Source organism: Cervus canadensis, chromosome 1 (genome assembly GCF_019320065.1).
Source record: "Cervus canadensis isolate Bull #8, Minnesota chromosome 1, ASM1932006v1, whole genome shotgun sequence".
NCBI lineage: Eukaryota > Metazoa > Chordata > Mammalia > Artiodactyla > Cervidae > Cervus > Cervus canadensis.
Window position 1 is genome coordinate 101209868 of NC_057386.1, and position 17158 is coordinate 101227025.

The following is a 17158-nucleotide window of genomic DNA, read 5'->3' on the forward strand; positions in this document are numbered from 1 at the left end:
GGATCCCTGGTCAGGGAACTAAAAGATCTCACGTGCCACAAGTAAGAGTTTGCTTACTGCAACTAAATACCCAAGTGCAACAACTAAGACCCAGCACAGTCAGATAGATAAATATTTTAAAAAAAAGTATTAGTAATGATAATGATGGTATTAAATACTACTAAAAGTCAAATTTCACTAGAAATATTTAGTAATTCTAATAGTTTAGCTTCAAATTAAATAATGTGAAAATTTACTTAACTATTAGAAAAAAATTGACATCTAATCAGTTTAGGATTTTAACACATTTCTCAATTGATAGATCAAGCAGACCAAAAACTAGTAAAAATGTGTAAGGTTAGAATGACAGAGTTGCTAACTAGATTTAGTTAACAAATAGAGCTTTGCACTCAGTAATTAAAGAATACACATTCTTTTTAAGAACACCTAAAATAAGACTGAATGCTGCAAAGCAGCTTGTAACAGATTCCAAATAATTTATGTATGTACAGATCATGTTGTTTGAAAACTATTAAGAAATATATTTATAAATAACTCATGGATCAAGAAGTCACAATGGAAATGAGAAATACTGAATGAAAATACTATTAAAATTTGTAGTTTGCAACTAAAGAAGACTATAAATAGCACATAATCTATTTAAATATATAGAAAAGAAAAACCAACAGAAAATTAAGTAACTTCCAACTGAAAAATTCAGAAACAGTAGAAACCAAGAAAGTAGAAAGAAGTTATAAAGGCAGGAGAGCAATGAATGAAACAATAAAGCCAAAACCTTTATCTTTGAAAAGACTTATGAAATAGATAAATCTTTGTCAAGATATTTCAGGTTTTGTGTTAATGAAAACAGATTATCAATGCAGCTATTATAAAGTCTAAGAAAAATAAAGACTGAATTATCTTTCCTAAACAATTGGAAAACTTAGATGGAATAGACAGTATCCTAGAATTACTATTCAAATTAGCCTAAGAAACAATAGAAAAACTGAATAGAACTTCAAGCATTAAAAAGAAACAGATACTGGGCCCAGATGGTTTCTCAGAGGGATTTTATCAAACTTCGAAAAAAAAAAATTTTGGTAGTGCTGGATCTTCACTGCCATGTTTGGACTTTCTCTAGTTGTGGCAAGTGGTGGAGGGCTACTCTTCACTGTGGTGTGCAGGCTTCTCATTGCAGTGGCTTCTCTAGTTGCAGAGCATGGCTTCTAGATACATGGGCTCAGTATTGGGGCTCCTGGGACCTAGAGTGCCACTAGTTGTGGTACAGGAGTCTAACTGCTTCACAGCATGTCGGATCCTCCCAGACCAGGCATCAAACCTGTGTCCTCTGCATTGACAGGCAGATTCTTCACCACTGAGCCACCAGGGAATCCCCTTACCAAACTTTTTAAAGAAATGATTCCACAGAATAAAAAAAAGAGGGTCCTTAGCTCATTTGGTAATCTTTATAACTTTTGTTACCCTGGTAGCAAGCTAACAAGCCAGGAAAAGGAAGGCCATTTGCAGATAGAACAATAGGTATAAAAATAGTAACAAACTAAATTTTGCACTGTGTAAAGACAGTAACATTGTGTCCAAGTATGATTTATGCAAGGAATGGCAGGTGTTAACTTCAGAAATCTGCTAGTTTAGTTCATTTTAGGAAAAATCGATTCATCATGAAGAGAAGACTTATGGTGTCATTTTCAATAGAGTCAGGAAAGAACATTTGATAAACTTTAATGTCTATTCATGATAAAACTTTGAACAGTCAAAATCAGAAAAGATGATATATTTCTCTGATAAAGTCCATCTGTTGAAACTCAATAGCACACATCATATTTAAAGGCACAACATTCGAATCACTGAAGTGAGGAAGAGGAAATGGATGCCTGTTACCACCACTTCTGTTCAAAATTGTTTGGAAGTCCTGGCTGGCATAATTCAACAAGAAAAAGAAGCTAAATTTTAAGGATAGAAAGATATAAAATATCATTTGTAGGTAAATATAACTGTTAACACAGAAAATGTAAGGAAACCCCAAAATTATTTTAACTAAGACATTTCAACAAGGTCATTAGATACAAAGCTAGTATATAAAAACCCATAGCTTTCTTTTATATTAGAGACAGTTAGGAATTTTTAAAAATTAATTAGTTTTTTTTTTATTTTGGCTGTGTGGCATGCAGGATCTTTGTTTCCCAACCAGGTATTGAACCTGCACCCCCTGCAAAGGAAGCACAGAGTTTTAACCACTGGACCACTAGAGAATTCCTTAGAAAGTATTGTTTGAAAGGTACTGTTTATAATGATGGCAAATAATATACCAAGGAATAAATCATAGTAACAAAATGTGTTTAAAACTTTTATGGAAAAAAATTATACAATTTTACTGAAGAGTAGAGAAATTCACTTAAATAAATAAGGAGATATACCATGTTCATGGATGAAAAGATTCAATATTAGAATCCTTGGGGTGATTTGTCCCAAGGTAATTTGTAAAATTCAGTGTAACTTGACAATCCTAAAATTCATGTGAAGAATAAGGATAAGAAAAACAAAAACAATTTTGAAGATTAAAAACGGGAGGTTTATCTTAATGTGTAACAAAACTCACTCTTATTAAGGCAAGACCATGTAACAGTGGAACTAATAATAGGGACCCTAGAAACGATCCCAATGCACCTGGGAGCTTGGTCTATCACAGAGGTAATGTTATACACTATTAAGAAGAATAGAGTGCTTATTCAATAAATGATGCTGGAGGAAATGTTTTTTCATATTTTAAGAAGAAAGTAGCTATCTCACACTGTGTATGAAGACAAATTCCAAATAAAGATAAGTTGAAAAAAGAGAATTCTCTGGGGAAAAAAACACAGGAGGCTATCTTTATGATGCTGGGGTAGAAAGGGCTTAAGTCATTCCTAAAAAACACACATCGCAAAAGGAAAGACCAGCAAATTCAATTAATTAAAATGTAAATTTTCTGTAGTCTGAAACAAGAAAGGCAAAATGTTGGTATTTATTGAATTTGTGTTATAAGAACATGGGTGTTCATTACTTTACTTTTGTAATTAAAAATCAAGCTTTTTCTAGCACAGAAGTCACGATAAAACAGAGAAAAGTCACAATTCAAAGAAGATATTTGAAACGTACAAAGTTAGAAATGGTCCATAAACATGTATGTTATTTTGCTATTTACTGTGCAGCAAGTGATCCCAGAACCTGGCAGCTTAAATATCATGGGTTTATTATCATCTTGCACTTTTTGAGCCCTATGGGTCTGAAATCTGGGCACAGCTTATCCAGGTCCCCTGGCCCAGGGTCTTCCGCAGACAGCAGTCAGGTGTCAGCCGGGGCTGTGCTCCCACGTGAAGACCTCCCCAGCAGGTGAGGAGGGATGTGCTCCCAAGCTCACTCTGGTCGAGCCATCCTCGTTCCTGGCTCCACGGGCCTCTCCACAGGACAGCTCACAGCCTGACGGCTGACTCCAGAGCAGGCCCCATGTACCAGCCAGAGAGGGTGCCTGCAGTGCAGAGGTCACTGTATTTTATAATCTAGTCTCAGAATGGCATCCTGTCACTTTTGTTGTAATCTCTTCATTAGAGGCAGGTCAGTCACTGGGTCCAGCCCATACTCAGGAGAGAGTCATACAGGGCATGAACACCTGGAGTTGGGGTCATTTTAGAAGACTATCTGCCCCAGGGTCAACCCCACTGTCAATTAGGTAAACACAAAATCAAATATTTAGATACTACATCACAGCAAAAAAAAAAAAAAGAGTGTGGTGACAACAAGTGTTAACACGTGGGGAAGTAGGAGCTTGTCTGTATTTCTGGTGGGCGTGTGAGCACAAGGTCTTCAGGCAGCATGTGAAAGATGGTTGTTGAACCCAGTTTCTGGTTCTGAAAGAGTGGAAATGAACCATTCTTCATTTTAGAATGTCATGGATAGGTCAGCTGGTTTATATGCATAATATTCTACAGTTAGAATGAATGGACAGTGTCCACATGTATCAACAGGGATCAATCTCAAAAATGTATCATTGAGTAAAGAAAGGAAGTCACAGTATGTGTACCATGTGCCTCTATTCATATAAAACTGCAGCTTAAAGGAACAGTTTATGGGTTTATAGCTTCAGAGTAAAAGTACAAAATGTGCGGGGAGTGATAGACACTTGGGGGCTGGGCTTGAGAAAGAGGTCCTTTACCTATGTTTTACAATATTTCTTTTATTTATTTTTTTTACAATATTTCGTATAAAAAGGAGATGGTTCTGGAGCAAACACAGAAAAATATAACATTCACTTCGTAATGGTGGTACCTGAGTAACCTTTTCTTTCTGACCTTTTCACTGTTATAAGTTTAAAAATAGATTAGTTTGGGACTTCCCTGGTACTCCAGTGGCTAAGACTCTGTGCTCCCAATGCAGGGGGCCCAGATTCCATTCCCAGTCAGGAAATTAGATCCCACATGCCACAACTAAAAGTTTGCATGCTGCAACTAAAAAGATCACATATGCCACAACTAAGACCTGGCATAGCCAAATAAATGGATTTTTAAAAATATTAAAAGAATAGGTTAGTCTGTAAATGAATGTGTTCAAGTATTTTACCTTATTCAGGAGTTCACTTTTGGTGGGTTTCTAGAAGGGAGATTTATCAAGAGAGAGCTATTTTAAGGCTCCTTTGGATCTTTGCAGGTGGTCATGGCCCAAGCTTCAGAAGGTACCCAAAGCCTTGGCTCCCCCGACATGGAGGACTTTGGCCTCACGAAGCCACTTCACTCGGCAGTGCCCATTGCTACCAAGAGAAAGCGTATCCACTGTGAGAGGCAAGAGGGGTCACAGGACCTGGAGCTGACGATGCCCTGGCAGGAGGTTTTGGGGCAGCCTCCGGCACTTGGAACCACCCAGGCAAGAATTCTCAGGGAGTCTGGAGTGGCTGGTGGGAGAGGGGAGCAGGGATGCTGGTCAGGCCTGACCTGTGACAAGCCATCTCCCTGTGGGGTCTGCCGAGTAGTGTGGGGGCCTGAGGAAGTTGGTGTGATGTGCCCGGATCTGACAGAGCCTGGGAGCTGCGAGGTTTAGTTGCTGTGGAAGGATGTTTCTGTTTTACTGCGTGCTCAACTCTGTTTGCCTCGTCTCCTCCTCTTGACCTGTCCCAGGAAGAGTGGCTGGTCTGGCTCCAGTTCCACAAGAAGAAGTGGCGGCTGCAGGCTCAACAGCGCCTTGCTCACAAGAAGAGGCGGCATCTGGAGGGGGCAGAGGGTGCACCAAGACCTGGGGCCATCCGAGAGGGGCCCTCCACAGGACTGGGGGGCTTCTTTCGAAGAACGGCTCGCAGCATTCTGGACCTTCCGTGGCAGATTGTGCAGGTGCAGACAGTGATCAGAGGGAGGGCAGGACACCCCTGAGGGCAAGAGCATGGCTGATGGGAAGGGGTATTTGACCAGCTCACAATCCTGGGGACCTGGTCTGGAATGGGGCAGAAGGGGCAGGGCTTTACCTGTGTGCCTCTGTAAAGGAGCTGGTGCCGGAGGCCACCTGGGAGATGGCCTGTGCACAGGTATTGAGTGCTTTCTGTGACAGGGTGAGACATGGAGTGCTATACGATCTGTGTTTCCTTTTCAGATCAGTGAGACCAGCCAGGCTGGCTTGTTCAGGGTATGGGCTGTCATCGGCAGTGACCTGTACTGCATCAAGCTGAACATTCCCCGGGTGTTCTACGTGAACCAGCGGGTAGCCAAAGCGGAGGAGGGCCCTTCCTATCGGAAGGTATGGGGGGCAGCTCTTGTTTCTGGTCACTGAAGTCAGCGGCCTGCTCAGCCTCTGAGGTTGCCTCCACTATGGCAGAAGCCACATACCGATTCAGGCTTTGCAGATACAAAGACCATGTGAGCTTTGTGACCTTGAGCAAGGTGTTCTGGTGCCTCCATCTCTCCTGAGAACCTTCTTGGGATGCTGCATAAATTAGTTGCAGTGATGCTGTGAAGTGCTGAATGAATGCTCAGTGAGGAAGCTGCGGGCATCATTGTCCTGGTGGACCGTCTCTTGCATCTGTCGTCCATGTAGCAGGGAATGGACTAGGTGGACGTTTGTCAGAAGCTGCAGGCTCTGTCTCCGTAGCTGCTTCTGATGTGAACAGCTTTATTGGGGTATAATTCACATGCCATACAGCTCACTCAAAGTATACGACTCGGTGGCTTTTAGTGTATTCACAGAGTTATGCAGCCATCTCCCCTGTCAACCTTAAAACGTTTTCATCACCCCACAAAGAAACCTCAGCCCCTTAGCAGCCTTTCCCCTCTCCCAGCCCTCAGTAAGCACTGGTCCACATTCTGCCTCTAGGTTAGCCTGTCGTGGACATTTCACATATGTGGAATCCTACAGCAGGTGGTCCTCCTTTCAGCTGGGGCGTCCTCAGAGGCTCTTGCCCGATGTCTCCATCCAAGCTCCCAGTTAGCTCTGCCCAGGGATCATTTACTGAGCAAATGAGCACATTTCTTGGCTGGTACTAAAATTCAATGAACAGGGTGACACCTAATTGAGGAGATGAGACTAGAGTATTTGTAACTGGCAGCTGGACAGGATGCTTCTGGAAAAGGTGAAATCCAGTTCCAACCAGAAGATTCAGCAGAATGTGGATCCTGGAAGAGGACAGGGAAGGAGTGGGCAACAGAACAGATGATCTGGGATTCTGTAGCTTTCTTAGATGTGTGTGATATAAGTAGGAGAACATCCTTCCTTTTAAGGTGTTTTCCCCTTGGGGCACCCCTCTCCTGCTCCCTCCTCGCCAAATACTCACACCCTGGCTGGACAGGGGTTCCATTCCTAGTCTTCTGTCCCGGAAAACATAGCTTCTCTCCAGATTTTTGCTTCCTGCACCCTTAGGTTACACCCAGGAGAGAACAGAGGAAAATGTAGCAGGAGTACCTGCCCCTCACAGTCTGGGAACTTGTCTACTTTTTAGAAGCCTCAAGCAGCTTCTTGAAGCTAGACCCAGACCTTTTAATTTTACTGATAGGGAGAAATGGGCTATAGGACTTTACGCTATGGTTGTGTGCAGACATCCTAGGACTGTTTAAACAATGCATGTATGTGTGTAAGAGTGTGGGCATGTGTGTTTGCCTGTGCATTGTAACAAATGTTACCACTTAGCTCACTTGTGGGGTGAGGTCACTGTCACATGGTGTCACCAGGTGAATCGAGTCCTCCCTCGCTCCAACATGGTCTACAACCTTTACGAGTACTCGGTGCCAGAGGACATGTACCAAGAACATATCAACGAGATCAACACTGAGCTGGCGGCGCCAGATATCGAAGGCGTGTATGAGACTCAGGTGATTATTTTCCCAGTTGAACGGTGCCAGGATCTACCTAAATGGAATAGAGGGAAACAAACCCAATCGAGGCATGGACAGGCCGGCAGCAGCAGCTGGACCTCTGCCTTCCCCCTTCAGCCTTCACACAGCCCCGTCTGCCCCTCTTCCAGGTTCCGTTAGTCTTTCGGGCCCTGGTGCAGCTGGGCTGTGTGTGTGTGGTCAATAAACAGCTGGTGAGGCACCTTTCAGGCTGGGAAGCAGAAACCTTCACTCTTGAGCACCTGGAGATGCGCTCCCTGGCCCAGTTCAGCTATCTGGAACCAGGTATGGCATGTGCCGGCTGCCCTTGCTTGGCCCTACCTCCTGCACATCCCAGGGTGACGGGCCATGTCTTCCTGCAGGGAGCATCCGCCACATCTACCTGTACCACCACGCGCAGGGCCACAAGGCTCTCTTCGGCATCTTTGTGCCCTCACAGCGGAAGGCGGCTGTATTTGTGCTGGATACCGTGAGTCCCGGGCCAGGCCGTGGGACAGCCTCGCTGGGGGAGGCATAGAGCCCGGGCAGGAAGCTCCCGCTCCCCCTTCCCTCCCACCACTGCCTTGTTCTTATGAGAGTGAGAAGTGGATCTGCAGAGGTAGCCCTGCCGCCTGTGTCCACTCGCAGGGCTGCCCCTGCTTCCCCATGGGAAGACAGCTGACCCGGCCCTTATTTGTCTAGGTGCGAAGCAACCAGATGCCCAGCCTCAACGCCCTGTACTCAGCCGAGCACAGCCTCCTGCTGGAGAAAGTGGGCCCCGAGCTCCTGCCCCCAGAAAAACACGCTTTTGAAGTTCGTGCTGAAACAGACTTAAAGATCGTCTGCAGAGCCATTCAGCGCTTCCTGTTGGCCTACAAAGTGAGTGCCATTTGTGGTCCCATGCTATGAAAGCCCCCTCCCCAGGGCCTGGTCCCCCTCACTGCTTCCTTCCCTGTACTCAGGAGGAGCGCCGTGGGCCGACTCTCATTGCTGTTCAGTCTAACTGGGAGCTGAAGAGGCTGGCTGGCGAGATCCCTGTCCTGGAGGAATTCCCGCTGGTGCCTGTCCGCGTGGCTGACAAGATCAGCTACGGGGTCCTGGACTGGCAGCGCCATGGAGCCCGGCGCATGATCCGCCACTACCTCAACCTGGATACGTGTCTGTCACAGGCCTTCGAGATGAGCAGGTGGGCCGAGGGGAGGGGTGCCTCTGGCCATCTTGGTTGTCGCTGGTCTCACTGGTCTCTGGGGGCAAGAAGGCATTCCCCAGTCATTTTCAAGTCCCGGGGTTGACCCCGTGCCTCTGCAGGTACTTCCACGTCCCCGTTGGGAATCTGCCTGAGGACATCTCTACCTTTGGCTCCGACCTCTTCTTTGCCCGCCACCTCCAGCGCCACAACCACCTGCTCTGGCTGTCTCCTACGTCGCGCCCTGACCTGGGTGGGAAGGAGGCTGACGACAACAGGCTTGTCATGGAGTTTGATGACCAAGCTCCTGTGGAGATCAACAGTTCCGGCTGTTACTCTACAGGTGGGTGGGCAGGGCGCACCGGGGACTGCTGTTCCTGCTATTTGTTGCCATTCTGGGCCGGTGGGAGCACTCAGGTGTATTGGGCTGGGAGCTGAGCCTGCAGGGCCCCTGTGGGTGTGGGCTGTGCAGTCAGCTGCCTCAAGCAGCAGTGATTTTTCTGAGATGGTGCTTGCTGGGATCGGGCTCCACACCCAGGAGGGGTCAGTGCACAAGCAGTGATGTCTGTGTGTAGTGTGCGTGGAACTGGATATTCAGAACCTGGCCGTCAACACCATCCTGCAGTCTCACCACGTCAATGATATGGAGGGGGCCGACAGCATTGGCATCAGCTTCGATGTGATCCAGCAGGCCTCCCTGGAAGACATGATCATGGGCAATCAGGCTGCCAGCGCCCCTGCCAGCTACGATGAGACGGCCCTCTGCTCCAACACCTTTAGGTACCCAGGAGCTTGCCACCCTGAGAATATCACCTGCCCTTTTGTTCTTGTACCCTCTGCTCTCCAAAGGCAGAGCAACAGTTTGCCTCTAGAAGGAGCAGTAGAAATCCTTTTATCCTCTGTCCTTGTTTTGGAAACTGAGAGCTAAGTCAGTGTCAGTGGGGCTTCCCTCTGCCCGGTCAGAAACCAGCACAGGGCCAGGCTCCTTCCTTCACTCACAGGTGGCACTCACAAGTGCCTCCCTCCAGGTACCAGTGACAGTTCCAGGTGCCGCCTTCTGGCCCGCTTCCTATGGCCGGAGGTGTGCCTGCAGGAAGTCGCCAATTTACTTGGGTGTGGGTGTTCACCGAGCACCTGCTGTGGGGTGCACAGCCGGACATGAACATGGGTAAAGCCACACAGAAAGTGGTGCAAGTTGCAGGGCATGGGTATCGGGAGAGAACTGCAGTGGTGGCACGGGCAAGGAGCATGTGCTCTCATAGCCCCACCAGGCAAGATGGCTGTCGCCCGTTGTAGAGATGAGGAAACTGAGGCCCAGGCTTGTGGTCATGGTGCAGCTGAGGGGAAAGGTTGGTGTTCAAGAGCAAGTCTTGTGGTTCCAAAACTGTTTTCTATAACTGCCGCCCTGTTGCCTTCTCACAGAAACAGGACAGAACTGGAGGGAGGGGGCTTCAGGCCAGGGGACTTGCAGAAAGAAAACCTCAGCAGCCAAAATGCACATGGTGTGGTCAGGGCCAAGGGTTGTTTGGGCAGAGAAGCAGCCAGTTCAGTCCCGAAAGGTGGTGTAGTCAGACTGCAGGTGAGAGAACCATCACACTGGCTTTGTGATGCTGTTTGCAGAGTCATCTGGGGCGACTTAACCAGGAGCAGTTGTGATGAAGCTGTTCGTTAGGACCCGGACTGGCACAAGGGAGAGGGGCCCTTGAGGTCTCAGCTGTGAGTCTCTTCCTGGTTCTCGCAGCAGTGAGGTGCCTCCTTGAAGGGCACCCGCATCTTCTTAGCTCTGTCCTGGCTCTGTTGGAAAAGCCAGAAAGGTGGTGTTGAGTCGGGGGTGCGGATGAGTTACAGAGGGGCGAGGAATGGAGTCTGGACAGTGAGAAGGAGGGTGCAGAGGCGACAGCAGAATGGTGAGGAGCTGGTGCCAGCGACAGTGGGGGGCACCCTCTGAACCCCTCCTGCAGGATCCTGAAGAGCATGGTGGTGGGCTGGGTGAAGGAGATCACGCAGTACCGCAACGTCTACGCCGACAACCAGGTGATGCACTTCTACCGCTGGCTCCGGTCGCCGTCCTCACTGCTGCACGACCCCGCCCTGCACCGCACGCTGCACAGCATGATGAAGAAGCTCTTCCTGCAGTGAGTGCCGCCAGTGGCTTTCTCCCGGCTTGCTGATCCCTTGGTCCCCAAACCAGAAAGATGGCTAGTCAGCACCTCCGGATCAAGAGCCCACTTCTAGGCTAGTGGTCCATAGCGATCAGATGGGGTCCGGGAAGAGCTTAGCTGCCATCGCAGCTTCCAGAGGCACTCTGTATGGTGCAGAGTCTCTGCTGCTTTTTTGTAAGTCATTGCACACTGTGCCTATCATTCCGCACCTCGCTTGCCTTCGTTAGCAATGGGTCTTGGAGAGCTATGTGTGGATGTACCACACTAATGGATGTTTCGGCTGCTTCCATAACTTTTGTTGTCACAGTAACCAACCAAGGAATGGTCTTGTGCATGAGGTCATGCAAACATGTCTAGAATAATCTCCAGGAAGTAACACTGCTGCAAGTCTGATGGATATTTTCAGATAAATCGAGAGTGGTAAATGCTAATTTGAATCAATGTTGTCAGCTCCCTGTAAAGGTTGTACAGTTGGTTGTACTACCAGCACTTGGGAACCAGATTGGGAATGTGTGTCCCCATGCCAAGCCCCACCAACAACCTGATGGGATAAAATGCTCTCTCGTTATACCATTAATTTGCAGTCCTAATTATGAATGAGATTGGACTTCCTTTGACCATTTTTCCATAGTTTTGTTTTGTCTTTTTCTCATTGATCTGTATGAGTTCTTTCTAGATAAAAAGTAACCATTTTTCTGTGATATAAGTTCCAGATTTTTTCCTATCTTTGTCTATGGTTTTGTCTATGGTAGGGTTTGGCCATGCAGACCGCTTTGTTCTTTGTTGCTTCTGGGTTCTAGGTATGTGTTCTGCTTCGGGACCATTAACTGTTTTCTCTGTGGTGTCTTGACCTTTGCTTCTGAACTTGGTCTGCAGGCTCATCGCTGAGTTCAAGCGCCTGGGGTCATCGGTCGTCTATGCCAACTTCAACCGCATCATCCTCTGCACCAAGAAGCGGCGGGTGGAGGACGCCCTGGCCTACGTGGAGTACATCACCAACAGGTGTCAGCGTTCCTGCCCCTTCGTTTGCCCGTGTTCTCATCTGCTCCATTTACCTGCTGCTAACAGGCTTCCTTGACATATCTTGTAGTGTGGCTCTGTTGGTAACAAATTCTTTCTGCCTTTGGGTATCTGAAAATGCCTTTATTTCACCTTTGCTTTTGAAAGATACTTTTGCTGGGCATAGAATTACAGATGGATATATATGTATATATGATTTTATTTTTATTTATTTATTTTGGCTGTGCTGGGTCTTCATTGCTGCTCGGACTCTTCTCGTTGCAGAGAGGGGCATTACTCTCTGGTTGTGGTGCACCGGCTTCTCATTGCAGTGGCTTCTCTTGTTGTGGAGCAGGCTCTAGGGTGCACCAGCTTCGGTAGTTGTGGCTCATGGGCTCAGTAATTGCGGCTCTCAGGTTCTAAACCACAGGCTCAGTAGTTGTGGTACATGGGCCTAGTTGCTCTGCAGCGTGTGGGATCTTACCGACCAGGGATGGAACCCATGTCTCCTGTGTTGTCTGACAGATTCCTTACCACTGAGCTACCAGGGAAGCCCCTAGATAGATATTTTTTGGAAGTCCTTTTTTCCTCTTTGTGTTTCTTTTTGGATAAGTTTCTGTTGTTATATCTTTAAGTTCACTGATCTTCTAGAGTGTTTTATCTGCCATTAATCCCATCCAGTATATTTTCATTTCAGACACGACAGTTTTCATCTCTAGAAGCTTGATTTGGGTCTCCTACATTTCTAGAGTCTGCTTAACATGTTCAATCTTCCTTCTAGTTTTTTTTTAACACATGAAATGCAGTTGTAATAACTGTACAATTATAACTGTTTTAATGTCCTTTTCTGCATGTCAACTCTGATTTGTTTTCAACTGATAGATTCTTCCCATTTGTTGTGTTTCTCTGCTTCTTCGCACACCTGGTGGTACAGGACTGGATGCCAGACGTTAGGACCTTGGCTTGTCTGTTGGCTATTTTTGCATTCCTGTAGATATTCTTGAGCTTCGTGTTACTTGAAAACAGTTTGATCCTTTTGGGCGTTTATTGAGATTTATAGTCAGAGCCAGAGCAATGTTTAGTCTTGGGCTCATTATTACCTCTGTTGAAGCAAGACTTCGGTGAGCACAGCCCCACATGCCCCTGTATATGAGGCTCTGACACTGGTAGGAGCAGGTACTCGAGGCTGGTGTGATTTTCTCCCACATGAGTGTGATCTGTGCTCTGCTAAGTGCTGGAGGACGAGCTCAGTACTCCCTGGGGTTCCCTCTGCGGAACTGAGAACTCCCAGGGGTTCTCACCTGTCGTTCTCTCAGTACTGGTCCCTGTTTCCCCCTCCTGGTTAACTCAGATGTCTCCTTAGTACTATGATTATCATTTTCCCTAGGAAGCTTGAGGGATAATAAAATGTGAATCCACTTTAAATTCATTTTTAAATAAGTAGAGGGTAAACAGATAATAAAAAAAGGAAAGTAGAGTAAAAGGGGAAGACTATTGACTTCATTTAAGCAATTTCTCTGTCTTGTTTCTTTTTAGCATCCACTCTAAAGAGATCTTCCATTCTTTGACAATTTCCTTTTCTCGATGCTGGGAATTTCTTCTCTGGATGGATCCCTCTAATTACGGTGGAATCAAAGGAACTGTTCCGTCTCGGATTCACTGTGGACAGGTAAGAGGTAACCAGTCTTGGAGAGCTGAGGGTGGAATCTGAAGCAACTTGAAGGGTCCACGTTGTCCCTTCAGTGCACACTTGATGGTCACAAGCCGAGTTCCAGGCACGGTTCTTGGCCCCAGTCATGCAGCAGTAAACATCATGAAGTTTGTGAGGGAAAGGATCACGAACAAGCAGACAAGTAGATGTATACGGCAGTGTCAACAACAGTAAGGGCTCAGAGTAGACAGAGCTGGTAGGGGCAGAGAGTGAGCCCTAGGGTAGGGACCAATATGGATAGGGGGTCTAGGAGTCCTCCGAGGAGGTAAAGGGACTGAGATGTGAAGCTGCCTTGAGTTATGGCACAGGCAGGGACAGTGGTCACAGATGTGGACAAAGAGCTGGCTGGGACCAGGCCACTTGGGCCCGAGGGCTGTGATGAGACTTGGCTTTTATTGATGGGGAGATTCTGAATGGGCAAGTATCAGGGCCTGACTTCCACTTGGGTCCTGAGTGGACATTACTGCAGGAGGTCAAGGTCTGAGTGGAATAGTGGTCCTACCTAAGCTTAGTGCTCAGAACTGTGGCCGTCCCAGGAAGAGATCCGGAACTCAACAAGAGAGGTGGGCACCCAGGAAGCACCCTTGATTATTCCCTTCCTGAGAAGTGGGAATTGAATAATTTTAAAGTGAATCCTGTGAAACAGCAAATGAAAGTAACAGTCAGTGGTGTACTGAGTGTGTCTTCACACCAGGCACATTCTGTACATGACCTTGTTTTTGCAGCCATCCTGCAGGAATCTCTTGGGCTCGGGGGCTAGAACGACTAGATGAACAGGACACGAGACAGACCCAGGCTCCACTGGGATACTCCCCACCATGAGGTGCCGCTGTGGGCAGACGTTACTGGGATTGTCTTTGTGTCAAAGCAGGACACCCCAGAAGAGGGCAGAGCAGAGCAGGGGGATCCTGAGGAGGAGGAGGATGAGGACGAGGAGGAGAAGGAGGATGAGGGAGGCGCACAGGAGCTGGATGTCGAGGACTTGCTGGAAAACAACTGGAACATCCTGCAGTTCCTGCCCCAGGCAGCCTCCTGCCAGAGCTACTTCCTCATGATCGTTTCAGGTGAGTGGTCCACACTCACCATCACATCTGAGTCGTGCAGTGGGAATAATGTGGCCCTCCTGGGAGCATGCCCAGCATGCATGCCCGGGCTACACAGCACCGTGAGAGGCAGAAAGAAAACCCTCGGGCTCTGCCCAGGCCCCAGACCTCTCACTGCGCCCCACAGTGAGGAAGGCTGTCCTGGGGCATCACAAAAGCTTCATAGTCCTGCCCCCGAGGTTGTGCATGTTACACTTAGAGTGACTGAAGGGGATCCCATGTAGAGGAGTTCAGATACTTCCTAAATCAGCTGCCCCACTGGCTGGTCTCTGAGGCTCAACTTCTAGTGTGAGAAACCCCTATATTTCATTTGAGGCTAAAGGCATTAGTGGTCATTAGTAACACCACATGGTAAATCAACTATACTCCAATCAAAATTTTAAAAAAGAAATAAAAGTTTAGTGTTTGCAAACCAAGTTATTTAGGTTGATGTGAAAAAGAAATGAGAAGTTAAACACCCATTGTAATTTAGAACTAATCATTGGAACAGTTGATGAACAGCATCATAAATTGTCAGCAAACAGATATAGGTACATCTATGTATATAGCAACAGAGGGAGTTCTGTTTATTATTACTTTATCCCCTGTCAATTTATATTTGAGTTCTTCACCTTCTCAAGTTCTCTTTTGGAACGAGTGGACCCATGGAGTTTTTGGAGAAGTGTGCTGATCCCAAGAGGCTAGGCGAGCCCTCTTTTGCACCAATTGGTGTGAAGGTTGGTGCTCGCTGCCTCAGCTGTGCAACAGTCTCTCTAAGCATGAACCTGGGCATCCGCGAGTGCCCTGCTTGTTCCCATTTCTCTAATTGACTCTGGCTTATCTCAGTGCAGCAAATAGAATCATCACCAATAATGACATTTCAGCCTCGTCTGGCTGGCAGCGGGACCAGCCACAGGGTACCCCCGAATTCTGGGATGTGTGAGGCGTCGCCGACTCTCATGGCCTGTGGCCTGAGCGTGCCCTCTCTCTGCAGCATACATCGTGGCTGTGTACCACAGCATGAAGGAGGAGCTGAGGCGCAGCACCCCAGGGAGCACCCCTGTGAGGAGGAGGGGAGCCAGCCAGCTCTCCCAGGAGGCCCAGGGGGAGGCCGGAGCCCTTCCTGGTGAGCACCCTTGCTGTGTGAGGCCGCCAGTGTGTGCTTCTCGGGGTCCCCATCTCCTTCCCTGGGTGTCCTTGTCACCGGGTGAGTTAGGGAGCAGGCGCCATGTTGCTTCTCTTCCCAGGAATGATCACCTTCTCACAAGATTATGTGGCAAACGAACTCACTCAGAACTTCTTCACCATCACACAGAAGATTCAGAAGAAAGTCACAGGCTCTCGGAACTCTACTGAGCTCTCGGGAATGTTTCCTGTCCTCCCCGGTTCTCACCTGCTGCTCAATAACCCTGCTCTGGAGTTCATCAAATATGTGTGCAAGGTGAGGACACTCACTGACGTGTGTGCAAGTCACTCTGTTCCACAAACACCCACTGCACCCAGTCTGTGCAGTTGCTGTGGGAAAGACCACAGCACTCCCCTGGAGGGCACAGGTGAGCTCAGAGAGCACAGGTGCCGAGAGGTGGGTTCAGGGCAGGGGCAGGTGAGGAAGGACCTCTGATGGGTCGTGGGCTGAGACCACGAGGACCAAGAGGGCCTGGCAGTGGGTGAATCTGACAGAAGAATGAAGTCTGGGCAGAGGGGATACAGAGCCCCTGGGAGGAGGGGTGACAGGGCGGTGCTGGTGAAAGGTGGGCAGGTGAGCAGCGGGATGGCAGAGCCAGCTCATAGGTCATGTGAGGCTGGTGGGCCAGACAAGGAACTGGACAGGGCACCCAGTGTCCAGGCTGTTGTGGAACCTATGAGGAGAGCTTGCTCTGACGCTGAATGCCTTTCTGGGAAAGGTAGGCTGGTTCAAACGAGGGATAATGTTACCAGATAAGGACCTGGCAGGCGTCGTCCCTTACAGAGCACTTTACTATCCATTAAGTTACCTCCCAGCACTCTGTTTCACAGTGATCAAGTGACTTCTCATGGTGGTGAAGAAATGGTTTAATATACCACTTTAACTTCTTGGTAGACTTCAGAATTTTTAAGTTCTGTTTTTATTAAAGTATAATTTACATACAGTGAAATTCACCATTTTTAGAGTGCATTCCATGGGGCAGCCAGTCATGTATTCACCACCACAGTCAGGATACAAAGTCGTACATCACCCTCCAGAGTTCCTCACCCATGGTACATGCTGATCTGTCTTGTCTCTGTTTTTTATTTTAAAAATTTTATGTATTATGGCTGTGTTGGGCCTTCATTGCAGTGCAAAGGCTTCTCTTTACAGTGGCTTCTCTTGTTGCAGAACACAGGCTCTGGAGCACACAGCCTTCAGTACTTGTGGCCCGAGGGCTCAGTAGTTGTAGCTCCCGGGCTGTGGAGCACAGGCTCAATAGTTGTGGCTCAGGGGCTTACTGCTCTTCAGCATGTGGGATCACGCCGGATCAGGGATTGAACCGGTGTGTGCTGCATTGGCAGGCAGATTCTTTACCACTGAGCCACCAGGGAAGCCCTCATGTCCCTACAATTATTTAGTTTTTTTTTTCCTACAATTATTTAATTTTTAAATTTTTCTCTGTGAAGTACAGTTGTTTGTGTTTTCACATGTGGATATGTGAACTGGCCACCAACAGCAAGGTACAGAACGT

General features: G+C 47.5%; 1 protein-coding gene across 2 annotated transcripts in view; it reads left to right on the forward strand.

Moving 5' to 3' along the window:
- The window catches only part of POLE (DNA polymerase epsilon, catalytic subunit), a 56037-nt gene that overhangs the window by 30944 nt on the left and 7935 nt on the right, over positions 1-17158 (forward strand). Inside the window, exons 30-45 of one of the 2 annotated variants that reach the window (XM_043488358.1) lie at positions 4681-4893; positions 5145-5354; positions 5611-5754; positions 7179-7319; positions 7472-7625; positions 7703-7809; positions 8022-8198; positions 8282-8505; positions 8628-8848; positions 9081-9285; positions 10467-10640; positions 11544-11669; positions 13203-13335; positions 14246-14441; positions 15454-15585; positions 15707-15900. In XM_043488358.1, the coding sequence (XP_043344293.1) occupies positions 4681-4893; positions 5145-5354; positions 5611-5754; positions 7179-7319; positions 7472-7625; positions 7703-7809; positions 8022-8198; positions 8282-8505; positions 8628-8848; positions 9081-9285; positions 10467-10640; positions 11544-11669; positions 13203-13335; positions 14246-14441; positions 15454-15585; positions 15707-15900 (2751 nt within the window). The remainder of the gene's footprint in view (positions 1-4680; positions 4894-5144; positions 5355-5610; positions 5755-7178; positions 7320-7471; positions 7626-7702; positions 7810-8021; positions 8199-8281; positions 8506-8627; positions 8849-9080; positions 9286-10466; positions 10641-11543; positions 11670-13202; positions 13336-14245; positions 14442-15453; positions 15586-15706; positions 15901-17158) is intronic. The other variant, XM_043488364.1, reaches the window with a different exon arrangement.